The sequence below is a fragment of the Lepidochelys kempii genome, chromosome 3 (assembly GCF_965140265.1).
Source record: "Lepidochelys kempii isolate rLepKem1 chromosome 3, rLepKem1.hap2, whole genome shotgun sequence".
NCBI lineage: Eukaryota > Metazoa > Chordata > Testudines > Cheloniidae > Lepidochelys > Lepidochelys kempii.
Genome location: NC_133258.1, coordinates 26,370,074 through 26,384,507, shown reverse-complemented (window position 1 = coordinate 26,384,507; position 14,434 = coordinate 26,370,074). Strand labels below are relative to the sequence as shown.

Below are 14,434 nucleotides of genomic sequence, written 5' to 3'. Positions count from 1 at the left end.
GGATTTTTTTTTTAAAAGATACACTCTAGGAATTATTTTGGGGAAGTTTTATGGTGTGTATTATACTGGAGGTCAGACTAGATCATAGGTTCTCAAACTTCATTGCACCACGACCCCCCCTTCTGATAACAGAGTTACTACATGATCCCTGGGGACAAGGGTGTTGGAGCCCGAACCCTGCCACCCCGTGTGTGAAGAAAGAGCGTTACAGCCCAAGTCCCACTCCCCCAGGTGCGAGGAGAGGTGTCTGTACCCCAAGCCCGAGCCCCGCTGCTCTGGGTGGGGGTGAGCTCGGGCTTTGGGTTCAGTCCTGGGTCCCACCAAGTCTAATGCTGGCCCTGGTGACCCCATCAAAATGGGGTCAAAAACCACTTTGGGGTCCCAACCCACAATTTGAGTATCACTGGACTAGATGATCACAATGGTCCCTTCTGGTCTTAGAATCTATGAATAATTTTTGTACTCACTGTGGGATCTTAATTTTATCATCAAAATGTTAAACAGAGGGATTTTTGTCCTGCATTAAGTTTGTTTTGAGATTTGAATGTTATTTTGGAGCCATCACAGAGGCCAACATAATCTTTCACAGAAGAAGGCAACTTACATTAAGGTTAAAATGGTTCAATGACATTCCCTATCAACTCAGTCATTAAAAATCCAGGGGAACTCCAGTTAAGCTAAATGTTACATCTACATCATCCTCAATTTACACAGTTTACCATCATGCACCCCAAAACAAAACTCAAACTCTTCAGCTTCGCAACATTCTGTTCTTCCAAACCCATTGTATGACCAACCACAATTGAACTGAACTGGAACCAGCCTGGGGGCTGGTTCTATTCAATAACGTCATAAATGATTCGGATAATGGCATAGAGAGTATATGTATAAAGTCAGCAAGATAAATACCAAGCTGGGAGATGTTGCAAGCGCTTTGGAGGACAGAATTAGAATTCAAAGCAATCTTGACAAACTGGAGAAATGGTCTCAAATAAATGCAATGAAATTCAATATATACAAATTCAAAGTACTACACTTAGAAAGGAATAATCCAAAATGGGAAATGACTGCTTAGGAAGGAGTAATGCAGAAAAGGATCTGGCGGTTATAGCAGATCACAAACTAAATATAAGTCAATAATGTAATACTGTTGCAAAAAAGCAAACATCATTCTGGAATGTATTACAGGAGTGTTGTAAGCAAGACACTAGAGTAATTCTTCCACTCTACATAGCACTGATAAGGCCTCAAGTGGAGTACTGGTTCAGTTCTCGGCACCACACTTTGGGAAAGACGTGGACAAACTGAAGAAAGTCCAGGGGAGAGCAACAAAAATGATTTAAAGGTCTAGAAAACATGATCTACGAGGAAAGGAAAAAAATGGGTTTGTTTAATTTGGAGAAGAGAAGACAGAGGGGACGTGATAACAGTCTTCAAGCACATAAAAGGTTGTTACAAGCATAAGGGTGATAAATTGTTCTCCTTAACCACTGAGGACAGGACAAAAAGCAATGAGTTTAAATTGCAGCAAGGAAAATTTAAGTTAAACATTAGGAAAACTTTCCTAACGGTAAGTGTAGTTAAGCATTGAAACAAATTCTCTAGAGAGGTTGTAGAATCTTTGTCATTGGAGGCTTTTAGGAACAGGTTAGACAAATACCTGTCAGGGATGGTCCAGATAATACTTAGTCCTGTCTCAGTTCAGGGTACTGGACTAGATGACCTATCAAGGTACCTTCGAGTCCTACATTTCTATGATTTCTAGGAATTCACAAGTCCAATCCTTAATAAGCCCAAGAAGTTTCAAAACAAAAAAAACCTTAGGAGTTTTCTTTTATCAAGTTTCAGAGTAACAGCCGTGTTAGTCTGTATTCGCAAAAAGAAAAGGAGGACTTGTGGCACCTTAGAGACTAACCAATTTATTTGAGCACAAGCTTTCGTGAGCTACAGCTCACTTCATCGGATGCATGTCTCCTGCTGGTAATAGCTTCTCCAGAGACTAACCAATTTATTTTAGCATAAGCTTACGTGAGCTACAGCTCACTTCAGCGGATGCATGTCTCCTGCTGGTAATAGCTTATCCAAAGCGCTTTGGATAAGCTATTACCAGCAGGAGACATGCATCCGATGAAGTGAGCTGTAGCTCACGAAAGCTTATGCTCAAATAAATTGGTTAGTCTCTGGATAAGCTATTACCAGCAGGAGACATGCATCCGATGAAGTGAGCTGTAGCTCACGAAAGCTTATGCTCAAATAAATTGGTTAGTCTCTAAGGTGCCACAAGTACTCCTTTTCTTTTATCAAGTTACACTTATTGAGTTCCTTAACTTGGCAGTCCTTGCAGACAGCAAGGATTTTTTTTTATAATTACACTTTTTTCCCCACTGAACCTTGAAATGCACAGGAGTCACAGAAAATGTTGTGGTTAGTAAGTTTTGATTTGTGATATGCACTAGCTTGAATGTTAATGTGCTGGTGCATGACTGAGACACATCCAATTTCACTCACTTCAATGACACCAATGTCATCAGGCTGAAAAGATGCCAGGCAACAACCTTTCTTTAAAATGCTCACTATGTTTAGAGAGAAGCTATTTATACAGTTGTAACCCTCTTCTGTACTTAGGTCGATATGCAGCATACTATCTTGCACAAGGATGCACTTCACAGCTTTTGCACCTGTCTTTTTACATATCACAAAGTAGGGACATATGGGCCCAGATTTTCTGATGTGAGCACTAAAATTGCCTTTTCTTCCCTCCTGCCAAATGGGAAGCAGAAGTAACAGACAGGATGATCTCTGAGAAGGAAATACCCCAAACCATTGAGGCTCCTTTCCCAAATCAGCCAACACTAGCTTTAGCCAGGTTTACAGGGGTAAATCAAGGCCTTTTAGTTCCCGGGTACTGAACAGACTCATCTGGAGAACTGCGTTCATTAGCTTCGACTCTCCCTTTTGCTTAGGGACAGCAGCCAGGAGAAGCATTCACAGCCTCGAACACCATTTACAGACCTCTGAAACTTGGTCACTGGTGGTTGTTTCCTGATCATCCCATTACTCACCTACCCCTATGTCAGGATTCCTTCTCCACTCTGAACTCTAGGATACAGATGTGGGGACCCGCATGAAAGACCCCCTAAGATTATTTCTTCCAGTTTAGGTCAAAAACGTCCCCAAGGCACAAAGTTTTTCCCCTTGGATTAGGTAAAATGCTGCCACCACCAAGTGATTTAACAAACCATCAGGGAAAGGACCACTTGGAGTTCCTATTTCCCCAAAATATCCTCCCAAGTCCTTACAGCCCCTTTCCTGGGGAGGCTTGAGAATAAACAAGATGAGCACAGACCAGCCTTGGATTTTTAAGACCCAAAAAACCCAGTCAGATTCTTAAAAATCAGGACTTGATTAGAAGAACAAAAAAAGATAAGAGAACAACTCTGTAAGATCAGAATGGAAGATAATGTTACAGGCAGTCAGATTCAAAACATAGAGAATCACTCTAGGCAAAACCTTAAGTTACAAAAAGATACAAAAACAGGAATACACATTTCCTCCAGCACAGCGAATTTTACAAGTCAAAACAAAGAAAACCTAATGCATTTTCTAGCTAGATTACTTACTAACTTTACAGGAGTTGGAGGGATTGCATCCTTGATCTGTTCCCGGCAAAGGTATCACACAGAGAGACAAAAGCCTCCCTCCCCCTTCCAGATTTGAAAGTATCTTGTCCCCTCATTGGTCATTTTGGGTCAGGAACCAGCCAGGTTACCTGAGCTTCTTAACTCTTTACAGGTAAAAGGTCTTTGCCTCTAGCCAGGAGGGATTTTGTAGCACTGTATACAGAAAGGTGGTTTCCCTTCCCTTTATATTTATGCACCCTACAATTTATCAGCTACCCAACTTTATTGTTTGAACACATTATGTTTTTCACCTTTTTATTCTTCTCCTTTCTCCCTCCCTCCCTATCAGTTTCCTTCTTCCTTTACTCAATTTCTTTCTTACAACAGTCCGTTTCTACTCCCTACAAATAAATGATAAAGTGTAATAATGTATGCCCTTCAAAAAAAGGTAACTGCTCACCCAACTACTCATTGTGCATTCAACTCAAGGTCCCTCCATTCAGATTAGGACTCTGAGGACAATTACTTTTCAATTCCGTAAAATCAAACAGATCAAAGCTACATAAAAGACAAAAAATAAATCTTGAAAGCCTAAATTTTCAAAAGTAACTAATAATATGGGATATCTGACTAGATGTAACCAGAGGGTCTGATTTTCACAAAGTGATGAACACCCATCCACCATCAGGAAATAAGGCTCCTTTAAAGCTGGACACCCCAAAATTGTGAAACCTAAAATCAGTCATTTTGAAAACACAGGCCTTAATTTGGCACCTAAAGGTTCTGCAGTTCCAGCATGAAAGAGCTCCCAGGTCCACACAGCCCAATCCATATGTAAAACATCCCTATAACACAGGAAATTCCTCCTTTTGGACCCCACAACCTACTCCCAACATCCACTCTACATAAGGGAACTTTCCATTCTCTCTTTATTTAACAAAGGCACAATTCATTGTAATCACTCCAAAGACACACAGCAGGTGTATATAGTGGGTATATCTTATGAGCACATTTCCAAAAACTGGACCCATGGCATAAGAGCAAATTTACGAAAAAAGGTTAAGTCCATGCTCAGTCTCCTGGAACCCTGTATACCACAATGAATTCTATAGGCATGGAATTATAAACCACTAAATATAAACATCAACCCAAACTTCTCTAATATCTGCTACTTCTTCAGGCCCTGAAGAATTCCAAGCATCCTGGAACACAAAGAAATAAGAAAGATTTTTATTTTTAATAATTGTAGAAATTTAACTTACCTTAATGCAAATACAATTTTATTTATTGCGCATTGTACTATATCTCTGGAGGAGAGTTCCAGATCTCCAACCGCCACTTCCAACAACTGCTGTATCATGTCTAGAGGCTGACCATCTATACACATAGCTACTGCCTGGTCATGGATTTTTTCCTTCTCTGATCTGGATAAATCATATAAGTGGCCATACTTCTGTAGCATTTCCTGAAAACAGACATTTTAAAACTCATGAGATAGGGTGATCTTTACTTACAGATATGTATGGCTCAGTACCTCAATATTTACCGTGGAACAGAAAAGACTGGCTAAAGGAAATTTCTGAAGACCTTCAAAGAACAAGTCAACAAAACCAAAATGTACCATAATAAAATATGGCAGAAGTCATTATTTCCACCATTATAGCTCATGGTAACATTTAAAACAAATAACTGATTAGTAACCAGGCTTCCTTATAATTCAAAATACTTTTTATGAGTATCATCGATAATGTCACATTTATGTAGAGGAACTTTACTAGCAACAGCAACTTATTTTTTCAAGTGTGCTTTATTTTACAAGCAAAAATATATGCAAAACTAAACACTTTATTGCATTGTGGAAAACTGAAGATTTCGTAAAAAGTATAAACATTTTCATCTGACTCATGCTCCTCAAAAAAATGCTGACCTGCTGCATATTACTTTATAAAAATGGTGGGCGGGAACATTTTCCCTGAACACAGTGATATATGTATGAAAGATAAAGCTGTCCAGTGAATTAATTTTTTTTCCAGGGACATACCTGTAATAGTACAGTAGCTCAATAAAGCTTACCAATTAACTGATACAGAACTGTCTCACTGAATTGTATATCAATACAAACTCTGAAACCTTGCATAAGTTCCACCTATGAACTTTAAATTGAACCCCCACCCTGACCTTTTGTTCCAGCAAAAGAGAACTGATCCTTTTGTATTAAATTATTACAATTTATGTTTAAACATAGTCAAGTCTCAGAGTTAATCAATGATCTACAAAAAGAATAAGAAGGCATATTCAGCAATTTAGAAATCCCATCAAGTGCAAACCTCTAACATCATTTGTAGTAACTTGAAAGTGAATAGAGATAGAAGGCAAATATATGCTGCTGCTAGAATATACTTGATTTTGTTTGTTATGTGTAATTTCTCATTACCTGGTCACTGTTTTTCAGAGAAGTGATAAACCTATGATTGAGTGTTTCCAGATGAGCAAGAGACTGCTGGAGATGATTCAGCACTTTCTCATAAGTGACAGGTGTGCTTCCAGTACCGTCCATACCATCATCAGAATTCTTTTTTCTTGATTTCTCAATGATTTGTTGCATTGCTTTAGTAGCCTTATTAGTCATCTCTAGCCGGGCATCTACTGACAGCTGAAAAAGCGATTATGCTTATTTGATCATTATCATTATTATTCATTCATTATTATTTGTATTACAATATTGCTTTGAGTCCACAACCAGGATCATGACTCTATTGCATTAAGCACTGTATAAACACATGGTAATACACAGTCCTTGCCCCAAAGAGTTAACTAAAACATTAAGTGAAACACTAAATGGCAACATTCTTATTTCTCTAACCAAGTCATTTATTTGAAAACCACCACGTTCTGTATATTTCCCTGCATTTTTCTTATGAACCAGAAGCAGCAAGAATAACAGCTGAAAAAAAGAAAAAAACACATAGTGTTCTTTTATCCCCTAACTTCTGGGCTGAACGTTCCATAGAATGGAACTTTGAAAGTCTCCATTTTTAAAATGTTGTTTCACACAAAATATTTATTAGGATATACTTAGGGACAAGTTTGAAGTCCAAATTTTAATTCATGTGTTTTAAATTGCCTGTCAAATTTCTTTGAAGTTGTCAATAGTCCAGCTTTTGAGTTAAGCTATTTTGATTTATATTAGGTCACTGTTTAAATCTATACTTAACTTAGAACAATGGGAGGTCTACAAATTTACATATTTCTAGCTTATCCATCATAAGCCACATTTGAGTCCAACCATCCATGCATTCATTGTAACTTTTTATATTCAGCTGATCAGATGCTGATGTAGACAAACAGAACGCCATTTTTTCTAATCAAGGATGTACTATAGCTTACACTAACTTTAGTCCATTTGCTAGAGGCATTGATTGCAACTACAGACATTATTTAAAGAAGGTGCAAGCTTAACTAGAAAGGTTATAGATAAGTGAGTTCTATTCTATCAAATGCTTGAGTCATATAAGCAGCACTAGTAAACAAGCTATTCTTACTTTGAGAGATCTTATAATCCTAACAATGCTTATATCAACAACATATACTTCCTTCAGATTATTTTATATTTATTAACACACATCAAGCAGTCTAAATAAATTAAACTAAAATTTAAGTGTTCAAAAACGGTCTCCTTGAACTAAGTTAAACAGTAGACTCAAATGAGGAATTTTTTCCCCTAGAAAGTACTTTTATTCTTGGACTTCCATGTAGAGATTTGTACATACTATACATTGATAAAAGACTGTTCTCAGCTAGACATGTATTTTTAAAGACGTTAGTGTGATAAGGTGTTTCTCTCTCTCAGTTGCTCTAGTGCCTATGGTCCTGGGTTGGCAGGTGATGGCAACAGATTTCAGGGCTGCGAAGGAACCACAGATTTTGAGCTCCTTTTACAAGGTGTGCATACCCCATACTAGCCAGGAAACGGTTAATCCCACACTATGGGTGGAGGAAGTCCTGATCCTCAGACTGTGCTGGTCATGCTCCAGCTACTGTAATATAAAGAAGAGTAGCCCAGCTCAGTCTGGGCTGACTGCCTAAGAGGAAGGACACTTGGTGGAGGCTTCAGCCCAAGAGTTGTTACAGTCCTTGCCTGCGGGAGCCAGACATCCCAAGACACAGAGCAGAGACCTGTTGCCTACAACTGACTGGCCTGAGTTGGAATCCTAGGGAGTTACCTGCGCCGAAGAGCCCGGAGACCCTGGCATCCTACAGACTGCAGCTTCAGGAAGCCCGGTAGGAAGTGCAGGGAGCTGGAGGGAATACTATCTTCCACCCATGTAAGGTCAGCATGTTGTGGTTGGATTCCCTGCTGACCCAGTGGTGGACCACTCTGCCACTGCTGGGGCCTTGGGTTGGGACTCGGTGGAGTCGGGTGAGTCTGGGCCCTCCTACGCCAGCCATCACCCCCTTTGGTGACAGCCTCCAGATCTGGCCATTATGCCATGCTGCCCTGCACTCAAGGGACACTCTATTGACTCTGTCAGCTACGCCATGCTGCCCTGTACACAAGGGATGCTGTATTGACTCTGGCCATTAGGATGTGCTTCCCTGCACTCAAGGACCTCTCTATTGACTCTGTCCGCGAGGCCATGCTGCCCTGCATGTGAGGACCAGTCTATTGACTCTGGCTGCTAGGCCATGCTATCCTGCGCTCGAGGGCTGATGCATTTACCCCAGCCACTAGGCCACATTGCCCTGTGCTCATGGGCAGCCATATTGTCTCGAGCCATTAGGCCTTTCAGCCCAGAACCCGAGGGCCACCACTCTGACTCTGGAATTGGGCCACACTATGGTGAGGCCCAGCCCAGTCTCAAAGACTGTATCTGTGGTATCAGCGCAACCCTACTCCACCCGAAGGGAGACGGGGTGTGCATACACCTTAGCTCCCCCAAAGCTAAGATCTACAGGGAAAGGAAATGGGCAGAAATACTCTTAGCAAAGACAGTCTCTCAAGAAGAGTAGCTAAGATACAGTCAGTTCACTGAGCCCCCTTATCTGTTTCCCAACATCGGAGTCGCCATCTCCCAGACCTGGATTCAAAGATTCAAATAGGATCTCAAAGTAATGTACTTGAACTTTTTTTCCCTCCTTTCTCCTATTTAAAAACCACAATTAAGATTTTACCATAAAGGCTTTTTAAGTTTGGGATGAGACCAATATTTTAAATGTACTTAACACTGTAGGATTAACTAGTTTTACAAAGCTTATGTTGTTAGCATGCTTTAAGAAAATTACCAAAATAGTGACTAAAGGGCAACAGGTGAATATAATTTCAAGTTTCAAAGTCCTGACACACAGGAGGTACGAAACAAAGATTGGGTCTACATGCCCAGATCTTGAATAGAAAAGCGGTTGATAGAGGGGTACTGAGAGAATAATAGATATGTTTGTAAGAATGGCAGTAACTTGTGGAGAACTCCAGAAGGACTTTGCATGAGAAAGTGGAAGGGAATTCCCTTGAGGGAAACAGGAAAGTTTAGACAGGTTTACTCTTAGCAGTACAAACCAAAATCCCATAATCATTTGTATCTGAACCAAAGTGCTCTGTATCTGTATGCTAGATGCTTTGAACTTACGTTGCACTTTTGTGTGTTACCAAATGATGGATTGTATGTAATTTCTTTACTCTAACCTATTGGCCTTTAGGAAATGTGTCCAGATGTCCAGAAAGGGACTACTTGTGATTGATTAGAGATACTTGTTATTACAGATGTCTTCTGTGACTGATGGCATAATGATTATTGAAAAATGTGTTTAGCTCATCAGGATCTGCTTGTTGCCACAGGTGTTTTGTGATATAATGACTTGATTATAGATGTATTTAGCTTATTGATCACATAAATTGAAATACCATGGGCAAGAAACCCCACAGGCAAGTAAATTATGGGAATGGAATTTCTTTGTATATAAGAACAGTATATACAGAGGTGAACTTCTGAAAGGTAGTTGACAGGGAATCAAGCTGCAGGTCCATTTTCCCAGATCATTTCGATACTGTATAATGTTCCTTTCTGTATTCTGTAGTGTGCTGATTAATCTTTGATTAATATCGTTTACGCCTGGTTATATGACTTTTTTTAAACAACAGAACTGAACCTTTATATAACATGAACCCCAATTTTCTTTCTGCAAATAGTAAGGTCCACCAATTTGGCAAGTTGTCTGAAGGTCCATCGTGGGAACTATTGACTTTATGCTCATGAGAGAAAGGCAGGTCTTGCAGCTAAAGCAATGAACTAGGACTCAGGAAATGTGATTTCATTTCCTTGCTCTGCCACAGATTCCCTGTCTGATGACATCATTTAATATCTGTGCCTCAGGAAAAGGGTTACTTTAATTTTCTCTCTTTGGAATGCATGCGCTTCAGGCAGGCACTTGTCTCTTGCAACTTGTTTGTACAGTGCCTAGCACAATGGGGCTCCACTCTCGGTTGGGGCTTCTTAGGTGATACCATAATGTCATCATCATCATCATCATCATCAATAATGGGAGGAACAATTTAAACTTATGCATATTCACACACTCTGAATTAGCTGCAATCTGTCAGGAACATTCTAGATGTAACTACAAAATAGCTTGATATACGCACTGATTTTGAACACAGAAAAATTATTATTGTTCCAATGGGAAATAGTGCAAATACAAGTTAAAGCCACTTTCTGCTGCTTTTGAATAGAAGTCTGTTGATTCACTTTAGAAACAATATTTCTGATGGTTAGACCAGTTATTTTACAGTTATTTGTACAGTCCGTTTCATATTTTGCATAACCAGGGCAATACTTGCAAGATTTAGATGATGTAGAGGTGCATTCTTTAAATATAAAACCCTGACACTGGAGATACTTGGAGAAAAAAAAGTACCCGTTTTTGTCTTTCAGACCTGCATTTCTATAGTGGTAATCATTTAAAAAGAAATATTGGTTTTATCACAACTTATTGTGGTGTTTTCCTGTACCTAGAATGAAGTGTCGGAATGAGAAGTTTTACTCAGTTGATTCCTGTTGTCTTTCATTGATAACTGCAGTAGAACCAATATTGCAAGAATCTTATTTTTTTTAAAGGAAAGGTAACAGATAACATTCTGTATAAAAAAGTTAAATTCATCTTTAGAGTTTGAATAAGGTCCATTTAGTTTTACTATCACAGGGGACAGAGGTTGCAAAGTCAATGGTGTCCTATTATCAGTGTTAAAACTTGTGCACCATAAAACTCTTTAATGCTAGATATGGAGGTTACCTTGGTTTTTCAGGGCTATTGCTCTGAACTACAGGAAATGCTCCAATGGGCACTTTGAAAACTGAATTTACTAACACATCCTCTCTCTCTCTCCCTCCCTCCCTCTTTTTTTTTTTTTTTTTTTTTTTGAGTGCTAAAGGATTAAAGAGAATTAACTTGTTTAATTTGCTAATTGATATTTTACTATAAAACTCCACAAAGTCAAATAATTTTGTGAACTGTTCCATTGCTGTGAAAAGTAAAGAAATATTGTAGTCAACTAAGAAAATAAGGTTTTAATACAATGTTAGTATAAGCATGAGACCAGTGGCAATCAAGATTTTTTATACCAAATCATATTAAATTGGCTCAACAACTTTGAAGAGTTGTATATTTATTTCCTAAAACTAAAAAGACAATGGAAAAGATTAAACCAACATCATATCTTCTTCTTTACCCTTTTAGTGCATTATGATGTCCAAACTATGGTTACAAAGATGCAGAAAGCAGAATTATGCATACACTCTACCTTGCTTTATTAATTTCTGGAGAGGTATCCAAATGTTTTGTATGTTTAGAAGTCATGAAACCATATGCATATATAGATTGGATCATTAAAAAGAGTACTGGGCTATCCAATGCCATTTTAATTTTGTTTTCATCTTTGCACAGTGATAAAATGCGGCACTACTAATATATTATGATTTTCTTCTTATTTCATTCAAAATGTGAGTGGCTATCTTCTTTATTTCTAGTCAGTTTCAGTAATGAGATTTGCTATCATGCACAGTGCTTTAGAATAGCTTGGGGGCTACTTCCATCTTAGTTTGCATGGAAGGAAAATAAAGAATATTTTTAAAAGCTTCTTTTATGAATATAAAACTGTTTAATTTTATAGCCAATAATCTGCAATGAAAAAAGAATCCTAAAAGCCTGTTTCATTTCATTTATAAACCATGGAACATCATACATAATTTTAGCTCTAGAGATTTAATTCCTCGAGGGAAATTTCACATTTATTTTGAAATGTACATTTATATTAAAGGCAAATTCCTGGCAGAATATGTAAATTTATTTACTACGAAAAAGTGTATTTCCTACTAATAACATTAACCTGTACATGAAACCCTGACTCCACAACTTTACTATCATTGAACAGTATGCAGCACTGCAGATAGGCAGAGCTAAGGCTATTTCTGGTATATGGTCCTGATTCAGGAAAGCAGTTAAATATGTAGTTAAGTGCTTTTCTAAATATGAATGGACTCAAACATGTGCTGACATGGTTTTCTGAATTGGGAACTAAGCTACTACTCATTGGAAGGTAGGGTGGTAGAACTGGGTCCAAAGTCAGTAAAAGATCTCAAAGGGGATTCTTTTTGGAATACCATTTAACACAAATGCAATATATATTCTAAAAAATAAATGATAAAATGAAACATGGAGTTTTGGCTAAGCAAAGCTAACTCCGCGTCCCTTTTCTGAAGCTCCAAGAGGAGCTATTCTGGGAACAGGTTCAATTAGAGAGAGTAAGAGACTCTATACCCTGGTTTCTATTCCAAAAATACTCTATTCAGCAAGGATCTGGATCAGGCAGAGCAGAGACCAGAACCTGGGTCACCTCCATCCCTGGTGAATTGCATAACCATTGCACTACTGGCTATTGTGGAGTAAGTGTCTCTGTTTTGTGGTTTGACCAGAAATTCCATTCTGGACCTGAGACAGTTTTCTCAAAACAGATATTTTTCCACAAAAAAAAGATTTTGTGATTAGGCATTTCCTGATGCAAAAATGTTTAGTCCAAAGATTCCCAAGTAGCACTACTGATTATGCCATTGATTTATGATTTACTTCGTTGACTAAAGTTGCAGCTTACTGACCTAAGCCTGTCCCTATTATAGTGTGTCCTTGGTAATGACAATGTACAAAGGGGGGAGGGGGGAGACCACAATTATTGTCATGTTTCTCAACAGCTTTGGTATTTTATTTGTCAAAAGGATATTTAGTATTTTTTTCCACAAAGAATCAGGACAACAGCCTCTGAGCACTGAAACAGCACTTCTTTGAAGGCACAACATACTCCTAAGCAAAACCAACCAAACAAAAGGCTACATTATCAATAAAGGAATTGAAAAAACCCTCAAATATTAAGACCTTTGTGCAGATTGTCAAAAAGGATAAATAGGAAGCCAACAAGAAGATTGAAAAGTTTGACGTGATCATTACTGTAATGGAGAATCTATGATGTGAGCATTTCTTAAAAGCAAAAGACATCTGCCACAAGAAAAGGCTACAGACTCAAATCACATGTTTTAACAGAGGCAACAATTTCAGAGAACAATTAGAAAACCTGAAGTGGGGGGGGGGAATTCCCTTTTTTATGTAACTCACACTGTTGCAGAATGGCTCTTTATCACTCTTTTGTGGCTACACAATATTATTTTTAACATTTATATTGCAGTAATGCTAGGCACTGTACAAATGTAATAAATGATAGTCTGTGCCAAATGGGTCTGCTATTGTCCCCAAGCTAATGGATCTGGTCTTTTATTTGCAGCAGTAGAGGCTTATGCATTTAGATCAACCCCTGCAGACAGTCCAGCTAGGGGTATTGTTACATTCAGGTAGATAACGTTTTAAATTTTTTGCAATATGAAATACTGGTATGGCATAAGATTAATTCTGATCTGAGGCATATAGATGAATGAATAGCAAAACACCATACAAAAAGCAGTGCAGAAGTTTGAATATTTCCCTTTTTGTCTCTGTTTCAGGGTAATATACCAAAGTATATTGGTTCTGAGAGCATTTGTGCCTGTCTGCAGAATGTTTTAAGCCCTGTCAGGTCAAGAGATGTTGCATCTTTAAATATCATGATATTCGCAAGAATATCTTGCTTTTTACTCCTCCCGGCAAGTCACACATGATTTTAGAAGTGGACTTTCACAAAAACTGCTATAATTAGAAATTAATGTAATACTTTATACCAGTTGAGCAAAGCCACTAAAAACAACACATTTTCTGGCACATAACCTGCACATATGTACACAGAACACATTCTCTTGCACACACCAATGTACACATGTTCACATTGTACAGCAAATTCTTCCTTTCATGTGAATCCCTTGGATTAGTTGCTCTCTCTCTCACACACACCTCACTTCTATTTCTCATATGTACGAGGAGACAACCCCCACCCCATACCCCCTGCCCCAGCACAGTGAAAGTGAGTGAGGGTGGGAGAGAGCAAGTGACGGAGGGAGGGGGGATGAAGTGAGCAGGGGACAGGGCCTCAGAGAAGGGATGAGGTAGGGGCATGGCCTCGGGGCAACCCTACCCTTTACTAGGGCTCCCATTTCTACTGCTGTTCCTCTCCGCTGAGGAGAGGAAAGATGTAGCTGGATCAGGGAGTGGAGATCCTGAGAAATGCTGGGAGAAGCAGGGGCCTGTACAAAGATAGGGAGTTAACTTTAGAGAACAAAGGGATGGCAGCAATGAACGTTTTGTGGTGTGGAAGAGGACATTTCACGATTTTCTCATGGAGGACTATG

The 14,434-nt window shown here is 38.8% G+C and overlaps 1 protein-coding gene across 4 annotated transcripts in view; it reads right to left on the bottom strand.

The window, feature by feature from the left end:
- The window catches only part of NBAS (NBAS subunit of NRZ tethering complex), a 406,507-nt gene that overhangs the window by 101,898 nt on the left and 290,175 nt on the right, over window positions 1–14,434 (bottom strand). For 3 of the 4 annotated variants that reach the window (XR_012157919.1, XM_073335981.1, XM_073335984.1), the window contains exons 45-46: window positions 6,055–6,273; window positions 4,883–5,085 (exon numbers count right to left, since the gene is read on the bottom strand). Coding sequence is in view for 3 of the 4 variants with exons in the window: in XM_073335981.1 (XP_073192082.1) it covers window positions 4,883–5,085; window positions 6,055–6,273 (422 nt within the window). In the remaining variant the exon portion in view is untranslated. The remainder of the gene's footprint in view (window positions 1–4,882; window positions 5,086–6,054; window positions 6,274–14,434) is intronic. The other variant, XM_073335983.1, reaches the window with a different exon arrangement.